The 24,925-nt window shown below is 54.7% G+C and overlaps 11 protein-coding genes across 11 annotated transcripts; 4 read left to right on the top strand and 7 right to left on the bottom strand.

The window, feature by feature from the left end:
• Positions 1-63: 63 nt before the first annotated feature.
• On the bottom strand, positions 64-1,302 carry F5Z01DRAFT_82334 (acyl-CoA N-acyltransferase). The gene is made up of 2 exons (XM_046267163.1): positions 625-1,302; positions 64-573 (listed from the first exon to the last, which is right to left on the bottom strand). Exons 1-2 carry the CDS (start codon positions 923-925, stop codon positions 182-184), a joined length of 693 nt encoding a protein of 230 aa, XP_046118551.1. The 5' UTR covers positions 926-1,302; the 3' UTR covers positions 64-181.
• Positions 1,303-2,155: 853 nt separating this feature from the next.
• F5Z01DRAFT_82438 (uncharacterized protein) lies at positions 2,156-4,373 on the top strand. The gene is made up of 4 exons (XM_046267165.1): positions 2,156-3,287; positions 3,346-3,714; positions 3,779-4,104; positions 4,160-4,373. Exons 1-4 carry the CDS (start codon positions 2,455-2,457, stop codon positions 4,249-4,251), a joined length of 1,620 nt encoding a protein of 539 aa, XP_046118550.1. The 5' UTR covers positions 2,156-2,454; the 3' UTR covers positions 4,252-4,373.
• Position 4,374: 1 nt separating this feature from the next.
• F5Z01DRAFT_82308 (uncharacterized protein) lies at positions 4,375-6,684 on the bottom strand. The gene is made up of 4 exons (XM_046267162.1): positions 6,204-6,684; positions 5,933-6,133; positions 5,660-5,856; positions 4,375-5,604 (listed from the first exon to the last, which is right to left on the bottom strand). Exons 1-4 carry the CDS (start codon positions 6,253-6,255, stop codon positions 4,657-4,659), a joined length of 1,398 nt encoding a protein of 465 aa, XP_046118549.1. The 5' UTR covers positions 6,256-6,684; the 3' UTR covers positions 4,375-4,656.
• Positions 6,685-8,788: 2,104 nt separating this feature from the next.
• F5Z01DRAFT_673775 (uncharacterized protein) lies at positions 8,789-9,613 on the bottom strand (the record flags this gene model as incomplete). Its single annotated transcript, XM_046264969.1, has 1 exon — positions 8,789-9,613. The coding sequence occupies one exon, from the start codon at positions 9,611-9,613 to the stop codon at positions 8,789-8,791; it is 825 nt and encodes a 274-aa protein (XP_046118548.1).
• Positions 9,614-11,191: 1,578 nt separating this feature from the next.
• Positions 11,192-13,327, top strand: F5Z01DRAFT_82404 (glycosyltransferase family 31 protein). The gene is made up of 3 exons (XM_046267164.1): positions 11,192-11,770; positions 11,839-12,492; positions 12,548-13,327. The coding sequence occupies exons 1-3, from the start codon at positions 11,396-11,398 to the stop codon at positions 13,094-13,096; spliced, it is 1,578 nt and encodes a 525-aa protein (XP_046118547.1). The 5' UTR covers positions 11,192-11,395; the 3' UTR covers positions 13,097-13,327.
• A 1-nt stretch (position 13,328) lies between these two features.
• Positions 13,329-14,794, bottom strand: F5Z01DRAFT_82736 (uncharacterized protein). Its single transcript, XM_046267168.1, has one exon. The coding sequence runs from the start codon at positions 14,489-14,491 to the stop codon at positions 13,592-13,594; it is 900 nt and encodes a 299-aa protein (XP_046118546.1). The 5' UTR covers positions 14,492-14,794; the 3' UTR covers positions 13,329-13,591.
• Positions 14,795-16,048: 1,254 nt separating this feature from the next.
• Positions 16,049-18,682, bottom strand: F5Z01DRAFT_82734 (uncharacterized protein). The gene is made up of 3 exons (XM_046267167.1): positions 18,140-18,682; positions 17,360-18,090; positions 16,049-17,306 (listed from the first exon to the last, which is right to left on the bottom strand). Exons 1-3 carry the CDS (start codon positions 18,521-18,523, stop codon positions 16,439-16,441), a joined length of 1,983 nt encoding a protein of 660 aa, XP_046118545.1. The 5' UTR covers positions 18,524-18,682; the 3' UTR covers positions 16,049-16,438.
• Positions 18,683-18,718: 36 nt separating this feature from the next.
• F5Z01DRAFT_654359 (uncharacterized protein) lies at positions 18,719-21,159 on the top strand. The gene is made up of 3 exons (XM_046263422.1): positions 18,719-19,179; positions 19,236-19,962; positions 20,028-21,159. Exons 1-3 carry the CDS (start codon positions 18,843-18,845, stop codon positions 20,995-20,997), a joined length of 2,034 nt encoding a protein of 677 aa, XP_046118544.1. The 5' UTR covers positions 18,719-18,842; the 3' UTR covers positions 20,998-21,159.
• A 578-nt stretch (positions 21,160-21,737) lies between these two features.
• Positions 21,738-22,376, bottom strand: F5Z01DRAFT_673770 (Tctex-1; the record flags this gene model as incomplete). Its single annotated transcript, XM_046264968.1, has 4 exons — positions 21,738-22,046; positions 22,099-22,173; positions 22,262-22,300; positions 22,350-22,376. 4 exons carry the CDS (start codon positions 22,374-22,376, stop codon positions 21,738-21,740), a joined length of 450 nt encoding a protein of 149 aa, XP_046118543.1.
• A 583-nt stretch (positions 22,377-22,959) lies between these two features.
• F5Z01DRAFT_81964 (vacuolar transporter chaperone 1) lies at positions 22,960-23,677 on the top strand. The gene is made up of 2 exons (XM_046267159.1): positions 22,960-23,099; positions 23,158-23,677. Exons 1-2 carry the CDS (start codon positions 23,066-23,068, stop codon positions 23,520-23,522), a joined length of 399 nt encoding a protein of 132 aa, XP_046118542.1. The 5' UTR covers positions 22,960-23,065; the 3' UTR covers positions 23,523-23,677.
• A 31-nt stretch (positions 23,678-23,708) lies between these two features.
• Positions 23,709-24,808, bottom strand: F5Z01DRAFT_654351 (uncharacterized protein). The gene has a single exon (XM_046263421.1). It carries the CDS (start codon positions 24,535-24,537, stop codon positions 23,833-23,835), a length of 705 nt encoding a protein of 234 aa, XP_046118541.1. The 5' UTR covers positions 24,538-24,808; the 3' UTR covers positions 23,709-23,832.
• Between the last annotated feature and the right edge of the window lie 117 nt (positions 24,809-24,925).

Here is a 24,925-nt window from a genome sequence, read left to right as displayed (position 1 = left end):
TCGCATATGGAAGGAAGGCTGCTTGGGCGACGATCACCACGTGGATTGAACATGGACAGTGGATTTAGGTCTCCGTGATAGACGATCAGTCGGCCCCAGGTACGCCTTATACCAAGGACCGTTGAAGAGAACGTGATGATTCGAGACTAGCTTGTCGCCTTCGTAACGTGCTATCCTGTGCTCATTCATCGTTTCTAAACATAATAGCGCCACCGGTCCAGTCCTGCAACTCGCCGACGTTCGCCCTGCCAACCTCTCGGAAGCCATGCTTCTTGTAGTATTCCTCAACCGTCTCCAGAGCAATCAGCCATGCAGCATTTCCCTCTTGGTCTACCCTCTCGAGCCCGTCTCGCAGCAGCATGGTGCCTAGTCCCTTGCTTTGCACAGTTGGGTCAACAGCCAGCGTTGAGAGGTACCACGCTTTCTCGCGCCGTGGGGTGTTGATCAGAGCAGGCTCGACCGTTGCAAAGGCGCGAACAAATGTGTCACCGGCATACTTGTCCAGGTCCTTGATAGGAAACAGCCAGTCCCTGATAGAGAACCACGTCGAGATCAAGGGGGCAATCCAAGCATCTAGGCAAGAGGGGTTAGTAGATAACCGTGAACGTCCAACTCCAGTCTTACAAGGTGACACCCAACGCTCCCAAAATGACATGGCTGCCTTTGGCCTCTTCCACCAGGTGAGCCCCACGATTCGGCCATCGTCGTTGCCTGCGACCACGCGCAGATCATAGTTCAGAGACCAGTAACGAGACGCATAGAGTCGAGAGATCTGGGCCCGAATGACGTGGGGGTGCGTGTGGCGGTTCGGGAAGAGAATGTCGAAAAGATCATCCTTGCGAAAAGCTGAAAGGAAGACCTCGACCGCGTGAGGCAGGTCCGCGCGACAACCCGGACGTATGCTGAATGTTTGTGTCGTGGCCATGGCTGGCGTTGAAGCGTGTCGCTGGCCCAACTGGTGAGGATGAGATGCTCTTGTGCGGACGATCTGACCCCAGGCCGCCGGCCGATTTGCAAAGAGTCGACGTACAAAAATGGGCTTTAGTGGTGAGTGATAGTGATGGAGGAGGTGGTCCTGGATTATATTCAATCCGCATGGGAGGCTCCGATCCGGCGGGTGACTCTTCCCCGTCAAGGGCGCGCCTTGTGCAGGGCTCCAGGTGGGTCATGGACTCATGCTCATGTGTGCAGGTTTGGACTTTGGCCGGTTTTGATAGCAGAGCTTTGAGCATTTTCCATCGATGATGGTATTGACCTTTCTATTAGCATTGGCTATGAGCCAGATGCAGCGCGCAATCTTCAAGTGCGCACGGGACGAGCTCTCGAAGCATGTTGCCTCGGGGTCCCCTGCTCGATGCCTCGTGGAAGAGGCATGTTCATGCAATTGAGGGTGCGGACGTACGCGACCAGTACTGTGACATCCCCGTCACTGCTGGACGATTCAGACGCTGCGCAGGGTCCTGCGCCTCGTGGTGAGTTGCAGAAAACAAGTAGGTGGTAGCTTTGGTGTTGCGAGACATGCTGGCTAAAGTATTATCAGGTACCACTGCATGCGATCTACGGAGTGCCGCGCGGACAAAAGCCACCGCGACAAGCTAATAAGGTAATCGCGGCGGGGGACCAACAACACTTGCTTGGTTGCGCTTTCTACTTTCCGTACTCCGTACTTTCCGCCATACCTTAGGTAGGTGTCTTGCACCCCAAATCATCATCGCTGCCCCTCCAGTCCATCCAACCTCTCACAACAGTAACCCAACGTGGCGCCACAAACTGGCCATCTCGGGACCCTTCGACGAGTACAGCACACGTCAGGTGCACTCTTGTGGTGAGGGTCTCCGAGTTACAGCACCAAGCAAGTAAACCTGAACAACGCCAGGCTGCCAAGGCCGCGTCTCCAACTACCGTGTTATTTCGTGGACCAGAACCATGTGAGTGACTTCGGCCCTGCATCTGCATGTATATTGGTGGCTTGTGCTTCACCTATCGCTCACGCGAAGCCGACCCACAAGTCGGCTCTCACAAGTCCTCCCCCAACACTACTCCCGGCATGGCGACTAGGGTGGAGTCGTGATCACCTTGTGCCCTCACTGCTGCTGCCTGGACAAATGCTGATCTTGTGTGCGTGTGCCTCAGCAAGACCAAGACTTCAATCGATAGGGTCACCGACAAAGGGATACCGACTAAAAAAAAAAAGTCCATCAGAATTGGACTCGCCTGCTTCAGTCGCGGAAAGGGCCGTTTCAGGGGGTAGAGCCGCCAGCAACAGCAGCGACGGCCAGTATTGACCCCCCAGGTGGCTGTCTTCCATCCATCACCATTGAGGCGTGGCAGAAGCGCTCGAAGTTGTGTCGGGCACCGCGCTCTGAGCCAAATATTCTGGGTGAGGCTCTCCTCATACATGGGGGCCACTGCCCGAACACGTCTTGACGTAGGGCCGACGCGCCCAAAGCCGTAATGGTGACTGCGTTTCAGTCCAGCCCCGGAGGTTCGTCCGAATCGCCCATGGAGAGGCCGCCGGAGCGTGCTCATCGAGCGTGCGAAAAATGCACGCGTACCAAGAAGAAGTGCGACAAGGCGCTGCCAGAATGCAGTCGCTGTCAAAGACTTGCCTCGGAATGCAGCTACGACTACGTATTCACCGCTCCTACCACGGCTATTGTCGACCCAGGAACTCATGGCTCGGGAGGGAGCCCCCATGACCACATGGCGGGCACGCCGCGCTTCAACATCTTTGACACCGATCTAGAGCTGCCGTCGGCCATGATCATGAGCCTGTTCAACGCCAAGGGCTTCTCCTGGCACGAGGCTGTGGCGCTTTACTTCCGGACGACAAACCTGTGGCTGTCTGCTGTCCATGAACAGCGCTTCCGCCAGAAGTTGGAAAGGCTGGATAGGAACGGCTTACCCCGGGAGCCTGAGATGGCGTTGCTCGTCGTGTGCATGCACCTCGTCACGCAGCACGCGGACTCGGGCCGCCCCGTCATGCCGGATGGAAAGGAGATGCTGAGCCTACCGGCCTATGTGGTGGCCAAGCGAGTCTTCAGTATACTCCGTGGCCTGGGCGCTCCGAGCATTGAGATTGTGCAGTCGGCAACCTTACTGTGTCTCTACGAGTTTGGCCACGGCGACTTCCCAAGAGCCTACGTTACGGTAGGAGATGCTTATACGACGGCGGCTTCCATGGGGATTCGACCAGGGAAATATCGAGAGGCAGAGAGGGACTGGGCCGTACCGCCGGAAGATGAAGAGAAATGGGACTTGTACTGGGCAATGCTCATTGTCGATCGGTGAGTCTGCGGGGCCCTTGACGTGCACGAAATTCAACAGCAGACTGACCACCAACAGCCTCATACGATTTGAAAGGCGCTTGATGTGGAAGGAGTTCCATGTCCCATCCCCCGTTGAGGATGACCTGTTGCCAACCACCAACCATGTTTGGAATGAACAAACAAGAAGTCCAGCCCGGATCGTGCAGCGACATCCGGCTGGCATATCCCCGTCAGTCCCGTTAGGTGCTTTCCAGCGCAACTGCCAATGTGCCATACTGTCGACCCGCGCTTTGGTTTGGCAGACCGAAACGTATCACTCGGGGAGACCACCGAGTGTCGCATCCTTTGCCGAACTGGACGTCGCTACCAGATCGCTCGTAGAGGCTATGGTCCTGCAAGCCTCTACCTGGGGCGAATACTACGAGTGCTTTGCTACGTGTACATGGTAAGTTAGGCAGTTAAAGGAATCCCCCTTTTCCACCCAAGCAAACGAACTGACACCGGAGCAGCCTCCTCCTACTACTATACTGCTCCTATCTCTGCACCATCCGTCCCGCCGAGATACACACAAACACCAACAACCTAGAGGTTCTCAAAGCCATTGCCGGCATTAATTTCACTATCCGCATCATCGCCGACACCACCCGCGATCTCAACCAGCATCTTGCGCGCCAACCCGAGATGCTGGCAACCTGCTCCCCCGTCACGCCCTATTCGGCCTATCACAGCCTTGCCGCGCTGAGCAACTTTGAGCACGTCATCTGGGAGGCGGACACGAGGTTCCATGATATCTACAGCACCCTTCACTTCTTCGCAAAGAGGTGGGGTGTAGCAGGTGGGTGCCCGTTACAGACTCTCATCTCACCAAAGACATTTCTAACAACTGATAGGACAACTCGTGAAGCGCATTGAGGAGTTTTTGGGAAGAAAGGACGAGGAGGAGGCCCCTTTGCTTGACTTTTCGTTCCTATCGAGGACGTGATCCTTGATGACCTGCGGCTACGAAGAAGTTGGACATCGTATGTTAGCCTGCTGAGAAAGCTATTTACCAGGGCAGTTGAATAGAATAGCGACTACAAGTCACGAGGCATTGTACCCATGCGTGATTTGACTGATTGTTGTGATCACTTTCCAAGATTGTCATGCTATACACTCCGATATGGACTGTGAGGTCTCTCTTCTGCAGGTATCCAACGCTTATAGCAATCTTATCAACACCGCTGGCCCAGTGAACTGGAAACACCAAACACCAAACACAACAAGCCGGTCGGGAACCAAACGTACCAAGAAGCCAACCGTCAAAGAGTTCATTTACGCAAAAAGAGTGCACAAAGTGCTATATACGATCCACTTTGAGACGTTCCAAACACAACAAAGTGGGGGGTCATCAAGGTGAGTTGCCAACGACCAGCACAAGGAGCATGCCGTTGAGCAGACAAGCGGCTATAAACGTGCTCCAGATCATGATGCGATGCGACACGGTGAGGGGATCTCGTCGGTAGATGGTGGCGGCCAAGCCAGAGCAGGCACTCAGCAGACTGCAGGCCACGCCGACAGTGACGCCCGCATCGACCTCGACACGGAGCCTGTGCCGTCCGGTGAGGATCAAAAGACCAGATATGGCCAATAATATGAACGACCCGATGAAGCAGCCAACAGTGACCCAAAAGAGAACGTTTTCCCTATAACGGACAATCTTCTGGTCGCCGATGCTGGGGAATGAATAGTGTGCCGCGTAGCCCTGGTTGGGGAAGTCGCTGGAGCTTGCGTAGCCCTCCTCATCCGAATCGGCAGATGCAGCCGAGAAGTATCCGTGTGTAGCTGTACCGGGCCTAGACGTCTGTGGCCTAGAGGATGGCTCGCCCAACAGTGGTTGCCGTTCGCCTTCCCGTTTGATCTTGAACCACTGTTGTACTTTGGAGAATGGCATGGCGAGGATGGCCTGCACATATCCCAATCCTGCGAAAGATGTGTCCTCGTCTGGGTTGATGTAGATGGCATAGTCGTTCTCCGGTCCCTCGCACTCGCTCCCGTCATCGTACTCGTTCCAATACGTGACCTGTGGCCTGGAGCGTGGCGCCTCCTCCTTGGCGGCTTCTGGGAGGGGCTCGAAACTGTGCGGCTGCGCGCTTGTTGACGGTCGGCTGGCATTGTTCTCGGAAGCCGTCGAAGGGGAGCTTGGTTCACTTAGGGCGGGTGTCGAATTGCGGAGCGTGGCGAGAATGTCATCGAGGCGCGTCTGTAGAGGCTCAAAGTTTCGGCGTGTGAAGCTGGACGGTTTGCCCGCAATGTAGTCGTTGAACCGGGCCGAGAGTGTTGTCGACCGAGTCCATTTCTACCACCGTTGTCAGTCCGGGCTGCCCTGCGTTTCGGATACGCGAGTAGCTCACCTTGTACTTCTTGATGATCTTGCGGAAGGCGATGATCTGGGCGTTGGCGAACCGTGACAGGGCCGAGATCTCGTCGCCCAATTCGAATAGTCGTCGCTCGTATTTGATGACCGTTCTTTGCTGCTTCGAGAGGGTACTGTCTCTAGGATTCTCGGGACATTTGCCAATCCACTTGTCAATCTTGCGAGATAGCATGTCTGCCTCGGCGGTTAGCTCAACTCGGCTGCTGGGGGGAGAGGGAAGCCGCGGAAGCAATCTGGCCTGACAACATACCCAGTCTCCGAGCCACCTCGCCCGCTTTGCTCTTGACAAATAGATCCACACGGTCATGCTGTTTGCATAGTTCGAGAAATAGCCCGTCTTCGAAGGCGCGGAGGGACTTGTCGGGCTGTCCGGGTATTGCGATGGCGGTGGCTTGGTCTCGCGTCGTGTGGATTTTGATTGCGCGCTTCAGAGAGTTGTAGTCGAGGTTGTCTAGAACATGTCAGCAACAGTACAGAGAGAAGAAGTCAAAGCCATCTCTAGAGATGATGGTTCGCCTTACACATGCTCCATTTAGGAACCGACTCCTTCTCCAACTGTTCCCCAAACTTCATGGTAGCGGTTGGGCAATCAGCTGCAAGGATGACGGCGAATGAAATGGCCCAATGCTCGTCTGCTTCAGTACGAACCAATGGTCGGTGTGTGCTGGTGCAGGTACGGTTGCCGCCGACCTATTGCTTTTGCAGCTCCGCGGAGCGAGCGCAGCAAAGTAGCGACTTGCGATGGACGGAGATGGAGGAGGTCGACTGGCAATCAAGAGGTAGTTGCGGGGCACACGAGCGACACGCTACCTTGGACGTGGAAGGAGATGGGCGTGGCGTGGGTTATCAATGTCTCAATTGAACAATGTACCGGGCGGAGAGGGAATGTCACTGCTCGGGATTGACTTGTTGTTTGAGGAGCAAGGTTCAGCGACGGCGGCCAGTGTTCGAGACGGATGAATCCAATCGCCCAGTCCAGTCGTCGCAGTGAGAATGACGTCTTGTGGTTCGTTCTGCAGTGAGAAGAGAGCAGCAGCCAGGGCAGGGCGGGAAATGCAGCGCAGGTTCATCAACAATTGAGAACTTGATAAGGCAAGGTAGTACAAATACTGCCACTGGACTAGAGCAAGCTTGAAAGCACTGGGTGCAGGTGATTGACAATGTACTATGGTTTGCTCGTACAGCCACCACCTTGACCAGGATCCGTAGGTGTTGACACTTTAGACTTTAGAGTCGCAGACGGAGGGCTGGAGGCGGATCCCCGCTTGGCCGGCGTTATCGGTAAGGGAACTTGGGGAAACAAAGACACCCGGAATTGACGGGTGCGGACTGAGGACTGGATCCGACCGAGAAGAGGTGAGACGTTGTTGAGATCAGTAATAAGACCGTACGATGGGAAGGAGAACAAGAGAAAAAAAACTTTGATATTCGTCTAGAGAGCGTGCGCGCCTTTGGCGAAGAATTGAGCGACAACCACTGCCGTTGGCTTGCGCGACGAAAGAGAAAAAAAAACTGTAATACCACCGACAGACGGTGATTCTGGCGTGCAGCGTGCAGCGTGCAGCGTGCTGCTGCACGAATGCTGCTGCGCCCAAGTGGAGTGGCTGAGGCGGGACTGAAGCCAGCCAGCCTTCTGGAGACTGGACCCTGGAAGCCAGCCAAGCTCCAGTCGGAGAGAATTGCACCAAGTTGATTGAATAACACAGTTAACACTGGCAGGCGGGTGGGCACTGGGCAACAAGGCCCAGGCCAGGCCCAGGCCCAGCGTGGTGTTGAAGTTTAGCGCCGTCTCCAGTCGCTCTGCTGCAGATGCGGCACGACTGGAGACTGGACTACACATGTAGCTAGACTGCTAGAGGCTCGGTTGTAAGAAGCTTTTTTTGGCGGCACAATTGGCGTCAATGTAGCCGTTGGCTCCATGTCCAGTCGTCGATGATAAGCGACCAGACGTGACAGGCGTGCTGTGGTTGGGCTGATAAAGGGCTGGGGCCACTGTTGACAGAGATCGGGGAAGGCAAGGCTCGTGTTGCATCGAGGCCTCCGGTTAAAGAGCCCCGGCCAGCTCCGAGAGGCTCAGAACGGAAGGTTGTGATAGTTGATGCTGATAAGACGCTTCGCAGTCATGGACCCGGAATTGACTTGAGCGCTAATCATCCTATGCGCTATCACGCCTGTTATGCTTAATTAACAAAGTGTCTTTGGATTGAATTTGCAACATGAATTGTGGAATTCTCCATTGAAGTCCGCCATGACAACGATGAATTCCAAACGGCGAATGGACAGGCACTGTAATTTGCTAGCTGTAATTAAGTTGTAGTTTCAGGAAGCGGCATGTGTGTGCCGGCTCTGTTGACGCTATCGAATGACCACATACAGAACCCCTCTCGTGCCGGGGCTCACCTTGCTCGAGAACCGCAACAGAGACCGCAGCCGGCATCTGGGTGTCTTATGACCGCGCAACTGTACCTGAGTTGCGAGGCAGACTGTTCCCAGCTCTTCTACCATCTTTCACCGTTGACGGGATCTCCCAATGGCTGGCGATCTGCAAAGACGAGCAACTACTATCGCTGTGATCACAGCATCATGACTCCCTATTAGAGTCCCCAGTCCCATCCTGTCAATTCACATGAGACGCCAAACCAGCCGGGCCCACCATCCGCATGTGACGGTCGGTCGCTCGGTCCCATTTCCTGGCGCCAGCTTCCCGCCTGCTCGCTTGCAGTCAAAAATTGGGTTTTGCGACCCACGTCTGAGTTCTGACGGCCAGATCCGGTTGCCTTGCCTTCGAACAGAGTCCAGACGAGGACGGCTGTCAGGCATCGACCCCGCTGGTTGAGCCAGGTTCCTGTACCTATCCCACACGTTGGATCTGAATATTTCGTCGCTGGAGTTTCGGCCAACCCTCGCCTAGGATTCAATTATCCTAGGGTTTGGCCAAAACTAGATCAAAATAACAGGTCCGATCCCCTCGAGATCAGTGCAGAGAAAAGCCGCAGAGGGTGGACCTGACAGCACGCTTCATGGATGAACAGGCAGGCGAGTGCCTGTTGTCGCTTGTGCCAAGCGGCTGAAGAAATGTTTGGTGAGGTCAATAGGCTCTGAACACTCATTGTTTCGTCGCAGCGCCAATCGCACCTCCAGGATGGTTCGCCGCAAAGACCGTCGCAATGTCTGCGTGCAGCTCCTTGGCCACGGCCATGGCGAGGGCGTCGCCCAGCGCCAGTGTGACCGTCGTCGATGTCGTCGGCGCCGAGACACCCAGCGCCGCCTTCTCCGGCTCCGGGATGGGCGCGGGCAGAAGCAAGCCGTCCGGGCGGGCTCGCAGAAGCTCGCAGTCCTCAGACCGCCGATGCGACGTCAGCGCGACCAGACGCAACGAGGGGCCGAGATAAGGCACGAGCTGCAGCAGCTCTGGGCTCTTGCCGGAGAAGCTGATGAGAAGGACCGTGTCGTTGGGGCCCAGCAAGCCCAGGTCCCCGTGCAGCGCCTCTGTCGGATGCAGAAAGACAGTCGCTATGCCGAGGCTTTGGAATGTGGCCACCAGCTTCCGCCCTATGTGGCCAGACTTGCCGACGCCTGTCACCACAAGCTTGGCCCCGCTGCGTCGTGATGTGACGATGGCCTCGACAGCGTTGCTAAAGTGTTCCTGCGCCGCTTCGTCCGTGTCGTACAGAGTGGCTAGGTTGCGCAGGGCCACGGCTTCCGCGTCCAGCACGCGCCATCCGTTGGCCAATCGCGCCTTGCGCTGCGCGGCCACGCCGTCGCCATCGTCGAGGCTGAACTCCTCAATGGGCGTGCAAGGCTCCTCGGTCCGTGTCGGCGAGTCTGAAGGTGGTGACGGTGGAGGGACTGCTGGGCGCGCGCTGTCTGTCAGGACGACGACTGCACTCGTCTGAACAGGCACGCGTTGCTTGCCGCAGACGTCGGCCATTGTGCGCGCGTATAGTTCTGTCGCTTTGCACACAAGCAACGGAGAACACCAGGTTGTCCGGGTCGATGCGTGTGGATATGGAAACGAGCAGCTTCAAGCCAGTGTGGCCAGCAGAAATCACTCACACTCGGCAACTCATAAACTAACGGCGCGCCTTGAGCCGGTTCGATCCGCAACGCAAAACAATAGCCAGCATCGCATCCGTAGGGTTTAAGTACTTATTGATTATTTCAGAATGCCTGGTCTATGACCATGCTCGCTCAGGGGCTGACACCGAGCCCTAGGTTGAGCTGCATCTATCGCGGCCATGAATCCCATGTACTCGTCATCGATCAACCCCCTGGGGAGGAGGCATATCTTGCCATGACTTCGTTCGGACCCGGATAGCGCGCCCGTTCTTGCATCCGTCGAGCGAGATATCCGCTCCAAAAAGTGCAAAAAGTGGACACGCTGATGATGCCACCCGGGCCTAGAGTCTAGACTACGGCACGGATAGGTAGGTAATCGTGCTAAATCCGAGTCAACTGCCTGCACGCCGGCCAAGTGATGATGCGACGAGTGAAGAAGCCAAAAGTCAATGTCGGCTTGAACGCCTACGTAGTCAGCAGAGGGATGATACTTCAATTCATGAGGGGTGAGCTGCCTTCAATTGGAACCTCAACTTCCAACAGGCCTGCGCACTACGTAAGTACTATCTTCAAATATAGTTCGAGACTTTCATGGTACCATTGCCTGGTTGGAAGGGCACCACTCTTGCTGTTCGAGAGCTGAGATGTTGGACTCAATGATGGAGGCGTCTTTGACTGATGGCAGAGACGCGCCGTCGAGGAAGCGGTTTGTTGTTAACGAATCTCATACCTGGTAACTGGCAGTTGCTGTTGATCGCCGCAAAGCTACCCAAGGTACCTAAGACATTGTGACGGGCCAAGCCGGTTCACACATCCAGCCATGTTTCTTACTGATACATCATCCCATCTGGTGTTCTACGATGGCCACCAAGTCCCAATTGCACCGTCCAGACATTGATATGTTCTTCAGTGTCCCGTAGAAGACCAATTGCAAATACTGCCAACCTCGCCTTATCACTTGTCGCGCGGCTTGCGTCACAGGCGCGCGCACGGACTCCGCAACGACATCCACTCGATAGTCGCTACTTGTTAGCCTGGAACCACGGCTTCAGATCGGATTCTGAGTTTGCTCGACAAGCAGAATGCATGATTCAGATGGAATCCGGGGCTTGCCGTAGTGACTTGCGTGAAACTGAAACCCCGAGATGTAGACTTGGCAGCGACATTGTCAACGGCAAGCGCATGGACATGGCACGGCGTATCGCTGATGATGAGAATGCGATCAGCGTACGTACACGGTGACATAGCCCCCCCCCCCAAGTTCCCGACAACGGGAGCGCGCCCGAGGGCCCATTTAATTATGATGCTGGAATAATAATACAAAGGCACTGTCGGTTTGGCTCATTGATACTTGGCCTGGGGGACGACTGGAGACTCCAGTCCTCATGCGGATCTCCGTGGTCTGGCTTGCGCGTCCTGTCTGTCCCCGGTTCCAATCCCCTACGGGCACATATCCTGCTTTGCGTGCATCGAGCTGGCGCCGCATCAGATCGAAGCTTTCTCTCCAGCGTTGTGCTAGTTATGCCAACAATTTTTGTGGTGAAGTCGCCCTAGCCAGTTCCTCGTTTCCACACGCTCGGTTCCCTCCTTTGCCTGGCAAATTCACCTCTGTTTCTCCTGTGGTAGGACGGACGACACCTTGGTTGCCCATGCGATGATAAACCCTACATGCAGCTCCAGGGTTGCGCTGGTGCTGGCGCTGACCATGCTGCTGGCGGTACCCCTCTGGCAACTCAGCAGCCATTCGTCCACCGGCTACTACCGCAAGCAGGCCCAAGACCTCTACGACAACGTCTCCTCATACTTCACCCACGAACAAGAGGTCTACAATAACACACTCTACCAGAATGGCGTCGAGCACAGCGTCCATGCGCAGTACAACTTCAGCACCCCGTGCGAGGGCTTCCCCGACACCTCGAACATTATGTTCATCATGAAGACGGGCGCCTCGGAAGCCTTCCAGAAGCTCCCCGTCCATCTGCTCACGACAATGTCCTGCCTGCCAGACTTTCTCATCTTCTCCGATCTTGTAGGTGCATCGAAAAAAAGGGGCTTCCCTTGTCGCAACAGGACCCCGCGAGGCTAACACATACGCAGGAACAGCAGATTGGCAAATACCACCTCCACGATGCCCTCGACCGCGTGAACCCGGCCCTCATGAATCAGCACCCCGAATTCGAACTGTACAAGGCGCAGAAGCGATGCCCCATATCCCAGCAGGACTGCACAGCAGATATAGATGGGGGCTGGAATCTCGACAAGTACAAGTTCCTCAACATGGTCGATCGCGCGTGGGAAAAGCGCCCAGGCATGGACTGGTACGTGTTTGCCGAAGCAGACACCTACATCGTGTGGTCCAACATGGTCGAGTGGCTGCGTGAGAGGGCGCCCAAGGGTCCCCAGTACCTCGGCAGCGTGGCACTGCTCAACGAGTTTCCCTTTGCGCACGGTGGCAGCGGCTACGTGGTCTCGGGCGAGCTCATGCGGAACATGGTCAACAACATTACCAATCTCGCCTCCAAGTACGACACGCGCGCAGGAGACTCATGCTGCGGTGATCTGTTGTTTGCCGAGGCGGTTGCCGAAGCCGGCACCAAGGTGCAACAAGTGCATCCCATGTTCAACGGCGAACGACCGCTGAGCATACCCTACGGCCACGGACAATGGTGCGAACCCATCATCTCGATGCACCACGTGAACCCGGAGGAAGTAAGCATGATCTGGCAGTTTGAGCAGACAAGGAAGAATAAGGTGAGAGCAGCCCGTGCGGACAATGCGCCCGCAAGATGAACTGACCGGCTTGCAGGACACCCTCCTCATCAGGGACCTCTATGAAGCATTCATGGCGCCCCATCTGGCGCAGTTCCGCCGCGATTGGGACAACTTGTCAGATGACACGTGCTTCATCGGCCCCGACGAAGCAGACCAGGAGTACGCCGGCGACATGGAGAGAAGCCGACAACGACTCGAGCGTGACAAGAACCCAGTGGAGAAGGAAGCACACAAATCACCCGCGGCGTGCGCAAAGGTGTGCGAGGCCGACAAGCTCGTGATCCCCGAGGACGAGTACGCGGCGCTCCCCAACGACGTCGACAAGGGCCACTATCTCCGCAAGAAGTACGACCAGCGCATCGCGGAAGACGTCGATGGTGCGTTCCAGAGGGGGCGGACGTGTTTCCAGTGGCGGTATCACCAGGGCGCTTGCTGCACAAGCCAGAGCTTCAAGCTCGGCAAGCCTCGACGGGGCGCCATTGAAGAGGACAGATGGACCAGCGGAGCCTTCGTCAAGGGCATCCATCAGTGGATAGACGCGACAGGAGAATGCGCCGGTCCTAACTGGAAGGAGCCGTTCTGAGTGCGTTTGCTGCAGTGCATACATGAGCGGAGTCAACATCGCAAGTACATCACGGCGTTTGGGACAGCATCTGGGAGGCTAGCAAGCTGGGATGGCTCGTTTGAGTTCAAATTCATTTAAGCATTGTTTGGGCGTTTTGAGATGGGTAGCCTCGATATGAGGTGTAATAGCATATTACAGAACATTCATTACATACCGGCGACATAGGGCAATATCACAAAACTACAATCAACATGTTGGCGAAGCTCCGTGTCTCGCACGTATCCGGTGTCGGCGCTGAACGGCTGGTTGCCTCACCGCATCAATGCAAAGCGCCGAAAGCGGATTGAGTGTCCAAGAATTCCATAACGCCGTTTCTAGTCATCTAACATCTATCATCTATCGTCATATCATGTGCTGCTCCTCTCCAAAGATCACGTCTGAATGGGGAGAGAGAGATGGAAAAAGGCAACCGCCGTCAACGCCCGCCAAACCAGAAAATGCGCTACGCTGTAATCAAGCAAACTTCTTTCCACCGTGGCGGCCGCAGCGGTGGGGATTCTTGGGTGAGCTCAGGTAGCAGTACGGCTTCGCGTCCTCACCGGCAGGCTTGCCAAACGTCTCCCTGATGCTGCAGTACTCCTTGTCCTCGCCCATCCATGACTTGAGGTGCCGGTGGAGCTCGCACCGCGAGACGCCGCATTTGCGACAGTATACCTGGCCCTGGACGCGCATGTGCGCCAGCTCGCTCGCGCTCGTGAGGTCGGTCGTCTCGGTGCGCTTGAGGGAGCCGGCACCGCGCCATGCCCACTCCATGTCGTTGGGGCCTTGGTAGCGAGCGGACAAACGGATCTTGCCGTGCTTCCGACGGTGGATATCGTACAGGGCTGGATGGGCAAGGCCAAAACAAGCGCTATCAATGGGGTCGAGGAAGTCGACAATGTTGTAGTGGAGTTCCGAGGGAAGATCGAGAAGGTGGAGGCGATGTGAAGGCTTGGGGAGGTTCGCCGGCAGAGGCTCCCGGTCCGTGACTGAGTACGACCGGCGAGGCGGCGGGAGCTTTGGTCGCTGCACCAGCTGGACGGAGTCGTCCTCGGTGATTGGCGTGGCCGCGGGCGTGGCTGGCCTCGGGACAACAACGCTGTTCTCCGGAATGGAGGCTTGAGAGTGGAAGTATGCCGCGTGGGGTGTAGACGCTTGATCGGCCTGTGTGCCTGGGTAGTCCAGCATGGTCCAGCCACGGCGTGGTGCCCTCTTGGACCTCTTGGCCAGCAACTCCTTCATACGTCGAGCGTGCTCCTCCCGAGACATGGACTCGTGCCCTCCATGGGTAGTCTTGAAATATTCCGCATTCTCGAATCTCGTGACATGTCCATGGGACATGGGCGAGGCGGGATCGACCAGGACCTGCACCATTGTTGCGGTGTTACCACGTCGAATGTGGTTGACGGTGAAGACTGCCAAGGGCGAGGCGAGTTCGAGTCTGAGGAGGCCTGCGCTTGACAAGGAGCCAAGCGATCGGGAACAGTGGCAGTGAGCAGCGAAGGCTCGGATAGAGGCTCACGATCTTGATGTGAGTGGTGTGTCGTAAAGAGGGCGCAGTTGGTGATGCCTCACTAGCAGCTTCATGAGACGGCAGTGGCAGTAATCGATTTACATAGTAAACAGAAAGAAAAGCAACCGGAGCCAAGACGCGCCGGTGAGGCAGGCCTTTATCCCAGGGCCCACGCAATCTTGCCAAATGACGATGCCGGCTGCGGCCATGGGGAAAATGGAGCCTTTGGACCCATAGTATCGTGAAAAGCCTGCCCACTCCCCTGCGCGCCCTCGCCTAGACCCGAAGAAGCAGCCCACGTTGGCAGAATCATTGTTCAGGTCCGTGCGCTATCAGCCAATATACGTAGTCAGTTTGGTCGTCGCTCGTGTGATGGGCGGTGCGCTGGTGGTGCCTTATTTTCTGCGCGCCTGTGTCGGTTGGCTAAGATGGCTGTTACGACTCGCGTGTCTTTCCCCTGGCCCTAATTACTGAGGGAGAGGAGGCCACCTGGAAACCTGGTGGCAAGGGGTCCTGTGGTAGCTTGGCTCGTTGGCTTGGCCTCCGTTGCTGAATCGTTGAAGATGGAGATGACCCAGTCTTTTTGCACCTGGTAGGGGTCTTTTGGAGCCATTCTTCCGTCGGATATGGCTCGGGCCTGGATTGAAGTCTTTTGTCTTGTGTTCAGACTCTTTCACCACCAGCACATCGGGCAAGCCGAGAGGAGGAGAATCAATATCCAGTCCTTCTCGTTGATGGACTTTGGGCATGCAATTTTGCAGGGCCAGCAGAAACCCTGTGTCGGGGTCGGACGAATGCCCAACAGCTCGTTGCCCCTCGGCGATCATCGGAAGGCCGAGAACGACCGCGTTCGGCACCAATTTTAGTTGCCTTGTCCTGACCACCCGGATAGCATCAGACCTGTAGCGGAGGTGCAGGCCTACATTCTCTCCTCTATTGTGCACTGGACTCGAGCGTCGCTCAGCGCGGCATGAGGAATCCCCATTGTACCCACAAAGCCCGTCATAAGCGGATACGGATCTTCGCATGCGTCTCTGGTCACCCCACCATTACGACATGACCGCGGCCCAGGACCCCTAGATTAGTACATTCTGAGTTGGTGATTGCTGGTTCGCGTGGAGCAAGCGGACTGTCAAGTTGTCAACGTCAGAAGGGGCATTTTCTCCATCTCGGCCTGACTGTTGGACTTTGAGCAGCCGTTGGCGACGCTAGACGTCTGGACGCGTCGTCGAAAGAGGCTGCTGCGTGGTGATCTCGTGCAGCATGTCTGCATGTTCCAGAACGCCACAGAGAGGCTGTATCGACACGGAACCCCCCACGCCCAGCCCATGCACTGTGACCTGATTCAGTGAGGAGCGACCCTGAAGGCAGGGAGATGCGAAGGGGCCCCATGATGCGCCTCACAATGGCAGGTCGTGTGTGATAGCCAAGGACGCACAGTGCAATTGGAGTCGCAAGGCAACAGAAGACGGCGGAAGGAATCTCGTATCGATTGCAGCACCCAAAGGTTCGACCTTGCCCAAATGTGAAGGAACGAAGGGCAGCATGGCCGTTCTTACCAACAACTTTTCAAGCAGGGCCAAGGTAAGGAACGTACAATTCTACAACGCCTGCATGCCTCCAAAGCCGCTCGAGCACCTTCCTTCTACACCATCATCTGCGAGCAACATTTCTTCAAAGGAACGACGAGCTCCGTGAACACGTTTCTTTGACTCACTGCATGTGAAGAACATAGTGCTATCAATAGCCTCAACGTTGATTGTATTCTGCTTCTAGACGAGAGCCTTCCCACAGAACAATCAGAGCATTCAGTCATCATGCCGATTGCGTGGCACTCCCTCCTCCATCGGTGTGAAGATCTCGCGGTAGAGCACCTGAGCCAAGGTGGCCTCGTCAGCGGCACTCTCGCTGTCAAACCTGAATCGAATGCACTTGGATATGGCATCCGTGATGCTTTTCCCAATGTCTGGCCCAAAGTGTGTCGTAAAGCCCCCCGCCGAGCTGGCCAGCCACTGGTTGGCACTGTAGAACAAAGTACTACCCACCGGCTTGCCTTGAACGGTATTGCTGGCCCAAATGGGCGTGTTCTCAATAGGCTGGCCGTGGAAAAGCTCAAGAAGCATCACCCCCAAGAGCAATACTGTCTGTTTCACTGGCCAAGGTTGTGCAGGTGTTTGAGTGTCGGTCGGTGAGTCTCCTGGCTGGAATGATATATACGGACCAGACCACTCGTCTAGATCATAGGGATTCCGTTGCATTAGTACGAAGAGATCGCGTTGGCTGAGACGCCCCATTAGCCAGGGGGTCGTGATGAAGCTCAGTAGTGTGAGCGTAAGACGCAGGCCGAGCTCCATGCGAAAACATCGAGCGTCCATTTGTCGGAGATACTCGTGAATGGACTGCGTCCGGTCTTGGTAGGTTTTCGGTGGAATTTTTGGCATCAGATTCACCTTGTTGTCAGATGGCTGACCCAAGTGTATAAGAACTTGGTCGGGCTTATATTGCCCGAGGGTTCCCTTGATGCTGCAGGCATCGATGACCACAACTTCGTTAGGAGCATGCACAATGTGCTCGTCACAGTCGTCCTTTTGCTCCTCAGCATCTGCAAAGCGAACTCGGTTCTGGACAGCCAGAGGGCTGCTGTTGATCGTAGGTCTTCCCAATGTCAGTGGCGGCCTTGAACATGAGTATCCCACACAAAGGACGATCCGACATATAAATTCACTTACGCATTTGATATCGTTTCAGCTGCAAGTTCATTGGACTTATTCTCGAGGATCAATTCTTGCGGACTGTTGCCCTGTTTCTTCCGACGAGATGATCTTGATCTGCTTGTTGTGCTCTGCCACATGGTCTTAGTGGCCTCGATGAACTTGACTTTGAGCGAATGATGGCTCTTGTCCGGGCGATGTGTAGCCACAATCGCAGCTCCCGGGTCTTTGGCCTGACCATTTTGTGTGTATGGATGCTCTTGGTCGTCTGGGTACTTTGTCGTGCCGTACTGCGCCTTTTCCCTCAGCGCGAGATCCCAGGCGCCGAGTGTGCCCCTTTGTTCCACAGTTTGCGTCGAAACCTGTCTAGAAGGATCCGACTTCACCACAAAGTACGCCTTATCGGTATCATGTTCGAGGATAGTATGGACATGATTCCTGCTGCGATTCGGGAAGCGCTCGTTCTTCTCGTGGTGTAACGTTATGCCCACGCTGTGCGTAGGCTGGCAGGAGCAGCTCCAGCACTCACGAAGTCGTTGATGATATAGTACAGCATGAGATTGAACCTGATCCAAAGGGAAGTATAGCTTCTTGCGTTGCCTCGACTTTACGATCTGTCGTTCATTTTTGAGGAAGGTGTTGAGCTCGTGATTGATAGATGCGATGCGAGCAATACGCTTATTTGCATCCGAAGTGAAGCTGACAACTGCACGTTTGAACTCGGCCTTGATGGTATTTGGTCCGTACAGCTTTTGACATTGTCAGTTTGGCCGTCGCTTGGGATGGAACTCGACAAACCTCGTCCAGGGGCAACAGAGCCTGTAATGCGACGACCGACTGATGCATCGCTCTCAATCTCCGCGTCATAAATGTGTAGTCCTCTTCATCAAACCGTGCCCGCAGACTACTCTGAACATTTGCCTGGTTCCATACTTCGAGGCTTGTTCCTTCGAGCAGGGCTTCAATCTCCGCTTCTGGGAGACTCAACGGTTCGACGAGAAGCCGCAAATTCTGGCGATAGAGTGACTTCTGCGCCTCAATGACGAAAAGAAGATTGTCAAATGTCGCTTCAAAGTCCCACCAGTCATGCATTCTGCCCAGCTCGTCGTTGATGCCTCGCGCTGTCATCAACAGTAACGGGATGGCCCCCAGGACGAGGCCAGCCACCTCAAGTCCGGACATTGTCACACTTGACCAGCAGTGCGCTTGCCCGAGATCTCACGGCGCACAGATCTCGTAAGTATGAAGGTCATTTCGAGCCAGGATTGAGGGGGCAAGTGTTTTGCTGCATGTTGTGCAACATTAGCCGCCGAGCTGCAGCCGCGTCTGCAGGCCGTTGGGAGTTGATGCAGCGTCGCATCCAATCGTTACGATGAACCAGACATGATGAGGGGTGGCACAGATCGTGTTACCTCGGTGTCGTAGTTCGGAGGCGTTTTCTGGATCAAGATACACACAGACGAATTGTTGTGGGAGCCGTAAAAGGGGGATATCTCGGGCCATGGGTCGTTCTGACAATACTAAGGGTCAGCGTGTGCAACAGCTCCGTGCGACAAGTTCGACAAAGTCACAAGAAGCCAGTACTTTCGAAGATTCAGCCCAAGCTTCTCTGGCTGCTTTTGGCCACCTTTGCCGGGTCCTTCCCGACACGCTCTTCGCCTCGCTTACCAGCATATTGCTGGACGAAAGGTCACGATTTCGCCTATGGGCTGGCAAATTTTCCGCTCTGCCGCAAGGGCGTTCCAAGGAGGACATCAGTGCGAGTGAGCCTGGGCAACCCGACCTACAAGATGTCTCGTTGTTCGCTTTGCAGCGCCTGTCTGTGTCTTTGCAGCGAGGTATGTTTCCTGGACGAACATAGGCTATCGAGGCTGTCATACTAATCCAATTTCAGCATCCGAGATAGTGGAACACAAGCGACCTAATAGGTGCAACAACACTCTACAAGATGCATCACCGGCGGCTCTGGCCGAGCTCACATCTGAGATTGTCAAATCGGAGCTACACAACTCGAATCACGAAAAGGGTTTGCTCAGTATGAGATCTACCACAACCGAGCTGGCAGAGGTGCTACTCGGCGCACATTCAGCAATCACCCACCTTCTACAGATATCCTCGCTTGCGTGTTCAAGCCTCAGTGAATATGCGACAGAGCCGGGGATGTCTCGCGGGACTTATGAAGTCGATGGTCGTCCCGACATCACCCACATGACAGACAAATTTCCCCTGCTGAAACAGAGGCCCTGGCTAGCTGAACGACTGGGGAATCTTGTTGCTCAACGGCGAGCCCATATACGTTACCAGCAGAACTATCGGGGCCAAAATAACGCAGACTTTGACGTCCCAGTCTCAGTTATTCACTCAGATGCAGTATCAGTTGCACACAGTGAAGGGATGCCAACAGACTCTGGCTACGGCTCGCAGAGAGCAGCTTCAATACGAACTTTCGACTCGGATGCCACGTCCTTCGCCAGCACTGCCAAGTCTTCAGGTGGCACTGCTGGCCATATCCCAAGCCTGACAAGCATGCGTTTGGATGGGAAAAGGCTGGAGTATAATGTGCAAATAGAATGCCCATACTGCCGGACTCCACAGATCTTCCGAAACAAGCAGATGTGGAAGTAAGTAGTATATCCCCGTTGTACAATGCAAGGCATCGTTGTTGACCAAAGTCACCTCACTTCAGGCAGCACGTTTATAGCGACTTGTCATTCTACGTCTGCACGTTTCCAGAATGCTCGGAGCCCGCTTTTGCCACATCTCATGACTGGTTTCATCATGAGTTGAGCCAACATCGAAAGCAGTGGCAGTGTCATCTTTGCGACGTATGCTGCGTATCTGCGGACAACATGGGGGCTCACTTTGATGCTGACCATCAACGCGATATTTTGGACAGTCAGAGAACTGACCTTGTCGGTCTCTGTGAGATGCCGATCCAACACTTTCCCGACGATTCCTGTCCCTTTTGCGAGAATTGGAACCCTTCGGGCACTCCATATTCTGCCAGCCGCAAGCGATTCCGTTCGCATTTGGGCGGCCATCTGCGAGAAATTGCACGAGAAGCCATACCATTGGCTATCGAGGGACTTGAGGTTGTTGAAGAAGAAGAGGAGGACGATGATAGCAGCTCTTCTGATGAAACCTCATCATCTCTCAGCAGTAGCGATGATGAGCACAGCCAAGGGGATCAGGGGGAGCCAGTAAGCAACCTCGATCCGGGCGACGGAATTTCCCTTGAAAAGGGAAAGAAACCTTCACAGTCTCCCAGTGTTCCAGAGCATGCAACTCGCTTCGTTGGCCAGAAGCCCATGGAAACAATGGACGGAAGCGCGGAAGATTTACATCGGCGGCATGATTTGTCAACTGAGCCACGCATCACAGTCTATGCGCAATCAGCTGAGCAAGCCTCTATGCAGCAGACACAGCAGCACTCTGATGATCAGACTTCCATTTACAGTCAGGTCTCGGAGACTGTAAGCCAGTCACCAGAGGAGACGATGAAACCCGAGCATCAAAACGTGGCCAAGTCGTCTCCTGGCGGAGCCAAAGATAAGGAAGAACCGCCCACTCTGACTCTCAACTTGTACGACCATTACGAGGTCAAGGTAAATGAGGATGGGACCAGTGAGATGGTGGTACATGGCCAGAAACGATAGAAGTATGCCATGACGACGCACCATCATCTCAGTGATTCTTACATATTCCAGTTCGGTAGCGTCTTTTGTCCGTAAATTTTTGCCATATTGCTTTGACTTTTATCGCCTCAAATCGATCTAAGAGGTTCTCTCCCACGGTTTCCTGTCCCACACCACGGCTCGAGTCAGTGTTTGACTTTGCTGCCGCTGCTAATAGAGTCATACAACTGAGCTGAGGGCTCATCGAGACTCTGCTTTTCCACAACATATAGTTCCACAATGCGCGTTCTAGTTGTTTGACCTGAATGGCGCCACAACAGACTTCAAGTGCTTGTGGACGAACGCATATGTGAGTACCTTGTTCTAGAACAATTCGGCGGCATCGGATAGTAGAGTTACTCAAACAGCGCTGAAGTCTTGAGGCTGTTTAGTGTTGCTTATGAAATGACGAGCCTACTACATGTATCAGGGTCGGCTTCTTTGTTCGCCGACTTGCCTTATTTGCTGTGGATTGCGGGAGAAGCCCTCGGGTGACGATCCGTAGCACGATATGGATGGTGATGGTGAGCTTCCCAAGCTACACACAGCCCTTGTCGGCAAAGGCCCAGCTGGCAAGGACAGAGAACCATTCAGGGATGGGGAAGATTTGCTCCACATACAAATCAGTGCAGGCTGAGTCGGTTAATAATTAGATTTTGATCTTCCAGCACACAATTCCAGGTATTCCCTAATATCATGTCCAGCACCCCAGCACAATAACTTTATATGGCAATCCAGATCAGCGTAATAATCACATCTAGACCTTTGCGCTCTCCACCTGGGTACTTGCGCACCCACATGCCGTCCTTCGACTCGTCCCAGTACGCTCCAACAGCATTGTGCATACCCCTGCGGCCAGTGGTAGGGACATTTGACTCCGTGCCCTTGGCATCGGTACCGCCTCGAGGCTTGTTCAGGGCAGACGTGGGCACAAGGTGTTGCACAATGACACTGTTGCAGGCGATCTTGTAGCTAGCACCGGTTGCGCCTTCGGGTGTCGCCTCGGCGACCACGGCTTTCAGCAAGGAGTTCTGTTGAGAGGGGTTAGTGGAAGAACGGTGTGCAACGTTTCCGCGGACTAACGATTATGGTTGAGTTCCAGACGTCGACTTTCGAGTGGTCGTAGTACTCGGCGGGCTCTAGGACCGCGTCGCATACCTTTAGTATGCTGTCAGCTTTTCCATGCTTCTCTCCCTTGCAGCGGCGTCGCAAGTCGTTGTCAGGGTTTGTGAGGTTCGGGACGTACATCGTCAACGATCTGCTTGAGACGCGTTTCGGGAACAGGCTACCCATTCGTCAGCTTGATGTCGCACATTCCCAGGTGCATCGCATACCAGGGGCGCAGAAGTAGTAGTAGCCATGTTGTGCAACGGTGATCGGGTCGTTGTTGGCGGTTTTGGGTGGGAGGAGGTAGTACGAAGAAGTAAACAACCAGTCGCGTGTCAGGGTTGACGACCGGTGAACAGGCTTTAGGTGGTACGGACTACGGAGGGGAATCCCAATCCAGGCGCCTATCTCAGCGATTAACATCTGCAGCACGAAGACAGCCACAACACCACACTTGGGTCAACGATTTGGCCACAAATTCTTCACTATACAATTCCTTCGAACGGCCTCTCTCAATAAATTTAATGTCTCTCAACTCCAACGTGTTTGTGTAGGTGAATTCGCGGGGCACTTTGACAGTACCTGCTAGCACGTGAAAGCAGCCACTGGGAGTGACAGGTAGCTCCCACGTGGGTCAAAAGCTCTCCAAATCCGGGAGGCTGAGAGTGAGTGGGGGCCCCGGTCGCGCGCAGCCATACTACCATCGTCACAGGCCTCTTCACTTTTATCATCTTTTCTTCTCGCAATGGCCTTTGCTCTGTAAAGCTCTCATCATTCTGGACCTTTATCGCTCATCGAAACATACCGCACTGTCGACTGTGCCATCCTGCTGCGCTTCGACCACCCCGAAAGCGACCACCACCAACCTCTCAAGTGCAATCGCACAAAGCGTAACTGCCGAACCAAGCCGCAACGAGGGGTTTAGGACCGCACGACCGCTACAATGTCCTCCCAGCCTCTTCTCCAGACCTCCCAGGGTATGTGTTTGGAACCGATACGTCTCGCTGAAGTCAATTGCTGATAATGTTCCGCCAGGCAAGCGCATTGCGCTCCCGACTCGCGTCGAGCCAAAGGTCTTCTTCGCCAACGAGCGAACTTTCCTGTCGTGGCTTAACTTCACTGTCGTTCTCGGCGCCCTCGCCATCGGCATGCTTAACTTTGGCGACCGCCCGGCCTTCATCTCCGCATTTCTCTTCACCGGCGTCGCCATGTTGACCATGATATATGCGCTGGTCACCTACCACTGGCGAGCAAAGTCTATAAGGATGAGGGGCCAGGCGGGCTTCGACGACCGCTTCGGCCCAACGGTTCTGGCCATCATTTTACTGTTGGCCGTCGTTGTCAACTTTGTGCTGAGGATCATCGACCGATCCAAGAAGGAGAGCAACGGCGAGCTGTAAGTGTCTGGCCCACGGTCATGTAGCGGACAGGCCGGCAAAGCTGCAAGGACGTTGGATCATCTAAATTGTGTCCTAATCTTGGAGGATTATTCTTGGTGACAAGGCTTGGTTTTCTCTGGCGTTTCCGATGGTTGCATTTGGGCAAGGTAGCGTCACATCTCAGTCTAACGACGAACATTCCCAGGGAATGGTGTATAGCTCAACATTGGGGTATCATTCATCATATCATAACTGAATTCGAACGCCGCGGTGCCCATATTGCCAGTCCATTCAGAAGTATCCATCAGACAAACTTCCATCTTCCGGGTCATCATGCTTCAGTAAGCTGTAGCGTCACGTTGGTTTTCCCTTTTAGCTCGGGGACCGGAGACAGCGAGAGAAAGACTCTCATGGACCGGGGTAAGCTCTTCGGCGCTGGCGGAAGAATCGCTTTCTCAAAGCGGCTCTGCATTGTCTCGAAGTAATCATCCTCTGCGTCCCCGTCCCCGTCCTCGTCTTCGTCTTCCAGCACGGTCTTTTCCACAATGTCGGGCTTCTTCACCTTCTGCAAAGCTTCCGGCACCTCGAAAAGCTGATTGTACTGGTACACTGATCTGCCCTGCTCTTTCAAAATCCGCTTGCAATGTTCCGCCACTGTGATGAGCTTGCCAACCTCCGACTGTCGAGCGTGTAGCAAGACGACGCCATTGTCCCGGTCGAGCAGATGCTTATTGGTCGACGCGATTCTTTTTCGTATCTTCGCTGAAGTAATGATTGAGGTTGTGAGGACATTGTATTTCGGTCTAAGCTCCAGGGCGATGCTCTCGTGGACTCGGGAGAGGTCTGCTGGTTGGGACGGGGGCTTCTCTGCACAGTGACGTTTCGGTACGGCTGACGCTTGAGATGACTGTTCGTCTGGCTGTTTGCGCTTCTTTGCGGCGTTGAGAGTTGCGACAGGGGCCATGGCAGCGTCTGGCTGACTGAGGTTATGGACTGCGACATGTGCATCTCCAGGCGTAAAAGTGCATATCGCCATCGCTGATAGCGCCCTTTCTTATCTTATCGCCAGCCGGTACAACAGCCCGACGCGATTGCTCGCCCAACTGCGATCTGATCGTAGCTACGTGGACAATGGGAAGATGTCAAAGAAGATGCCAGAAAATCACCTAGCACAGTTATATGGCACCCAGAGATCATTTCACTGGTTCGTTTGTTGAACCGTTAGTACCAGACACTTGGTAAACCAGTTGGTTGTGCAGGTGCGTGCAGGCCTCATTAAATTTGCGTGTGATGTGAATTGCGAGACTACCGTGTGCAAGCCAACAAGAAAGTAGTATATAGCGTTAGATAGATCCATTACTCCGTAGACTCATCAAAATTATTCATAGACTTTTCTCATCCCAAAGCGCAAAGCAGTCTGATGG

The sequence above is a fragment of the Emericellopsis atlantica genome (genome assembly GCF_019669845.1).
Source record: "Emericellopsis atlantica unplaced genomic scaffold F5Z01scaffold_12, whole genome shotgun sequence".
In the NCBI taxonomy this organism is placed as follows: domain Eukaryota; kingdom Fungi; phylum Ascomycota; class Sordariomycetes; order Hypocreales; family Bionectriaceae; genus Emericellopsis; species Emericellopsis atlantica.
This window is presented reverse-complemented; position numbering and strand designations above follow the sequence as displayed.

What these genes read in the sequence shown, in the direction of transcription:
- F5Z01DRAFT_82334 (XM_046267163.1), bottom strand. Translation starts at nt 925, where the DNA reads ATGGCCACGACACAAACATTCAGCATACGTCCGGGTTGTCGCGCGGAC. An exon ending in GGAGCGTTGGGTGTCACCTT is followed by an intron (nt 574 to 624) that starts GTAAGACTGGAG and finishes CCTCTTGCCTAG; the next exon opens with ATGCTTGGATTGCCCCCTTG.
- F5Z01DRAFT_82438 (XM_046267165.1), top strand. Translation starts at nt 2,455, where the DNA reads ATGGTGACTGCGTTTCAGTCCAGCCCCGGAGGTTCGTCCGAATCGCCC. An exon ending in GCAATGCTCATTGTCGATCG is followed by an intron (nt 3,288 to 3,345) that starts GTGAGTCTGCGG and finishes GACCACCAACAG; the next exon opens with CCTCATACGATTTGAAAGGC. An exon ending in AAAGAGGTGGGGTGTAGCAG is followed by an intron (nt 4,105 to 4,159) that starts GTGGGTGCCCGT and finishes AACAACTGATAG; the next exon opens with GACAACTCGTGAAGCGCATT.
- F5Z01DRAFT_82308 (XM_046267162.1), bottom strand. Translation starts at nt 6,255, where the DNA reads ATGAAGTTTGGGGAACAGTTGGAGAAGGAGTCGGTTCCTAAATGGAGC. An exon ending in GGTTCCTAAATGGAGCATGT is followed by an intron (nt 6,134 to 6,203) that starts GTAAGGCGAACC and finishes GACATGTTCTAG; the next exon opens with ACAACCTCGACTACAACTCT. An exon ending in AGATCATCAAGAAGTACAAG is followed by an intron (nt 5,605 to 5,659) that starts GTGAGCTACTCG and finishes CAACGGTGGTAG; the next exon opens with AAATGGACTCGGTCGACAAC.
- F5Z01DRAFT_82404 (XM_046267164.1), top strand. Translation starts at nt 11,396, where the DNA reads ATGATAAACCCTACATGCAGCTCCAGGGTTGCGCTGGTGCTGGCGCTG. An exon ending in TTCTCATCTTCTCCGATCTT is followed by an intron (nt 11,771 to 11,838) that starts GTAGGTGCATCG and finishes ACACATACGCAG; the next exon opens with GAACAGCAGATTGGCAAATA. An exon ending in AGCAGACAAGGAAGAATAAG is followed by an intron (nt 12,493 to 12,547) that starts GTGAGAGCAGCC and finishes ACCGGCTTGCAG; the next exon opens with GACACCCTCCTCATCAGGGA.
- F5Z01DRAFT_82736 (XM_046267168.1), bottom strand. Translation starts at nt 14,491, where the DNA reads ATGGTGCAGGTCCTGGTCGATCCCGCCTCGCCCATGTCCCATGGACAT.
- F5Z01DRAFT_82734 (XM_046267167.1), bottom strand. Translation starts at nt 18,523, where the DNA reads ATGTCCGGACTTGAGGTGGCTGGCCTCGTCCTGGGGGCCATCCCGTTA. An exon ending in CTCTGTTGCCCCTGGACGAG is followed by an intron (nt 18,091 to 18,139) that starts GTTTGTCGAGTT and finishes CAATGTCAAAAG; the next exon opens with CTGTACGGACCAAATACCAT. An exon ending in GCTGAAACGATATCAAATGC is followed by an intron (nt 17,307 to 17,359) that starts GTAAGTGAATTT and finishes CTCATGTTCAAG; the next exon opens with GCCGCCACTGACATTGGGAA.
- F5Z01DRAFT_654359 (XM_046263422.1), top strand. Translation starts at nt 18,843, where the DNA reads ATGGGTCGTTCTGACAATACTAAGGGTCAGCGTGTGCAACAGCTCCGT. An exon ending in GTCTGTGTCTTTGCAGCGAG is followed by an intron (nt 19,180 to 19,235) that starts GTATGTTTCCTG and finishes ATCCAATTTCAG; the next exon opens with CATCCGAGATAGTGGAACAC. An exon ending in CGAAACAAGCAGATGTGGAA is followed by an intron (nt 19,963 to 20,027) that starts GTAAGTAGTATA and finishes ACCTCACTTCAG; the next exon opens with GCAGCACGTTTATAGCGACT.
- F5Z01DRAFT_81964 (XM_046267159.1), top strand. Translation starts at nt 23,066, where the DNA reads ATGTCCTCCCAGCCTCTTCTCCAGACCTCCCAGG. An exon ending in TCTTCTCCAGACCTCCCAGG is followed by an intron (nt 23,100 to 23,157) that starts GTATGTGTTTGG and finishes ATGTTCCGCCAG; the next exon opens with GCAAGCGCATTGCGCTCCCG.
- F5Z01DRAFT_654351 (XM_046263421.1), bottom strand. Translation starts at nt 24,537, where the DNA reads ATGGCGATATGCACTTTTACGCCTGGAGATGCACATGTCGCAGTCCAT.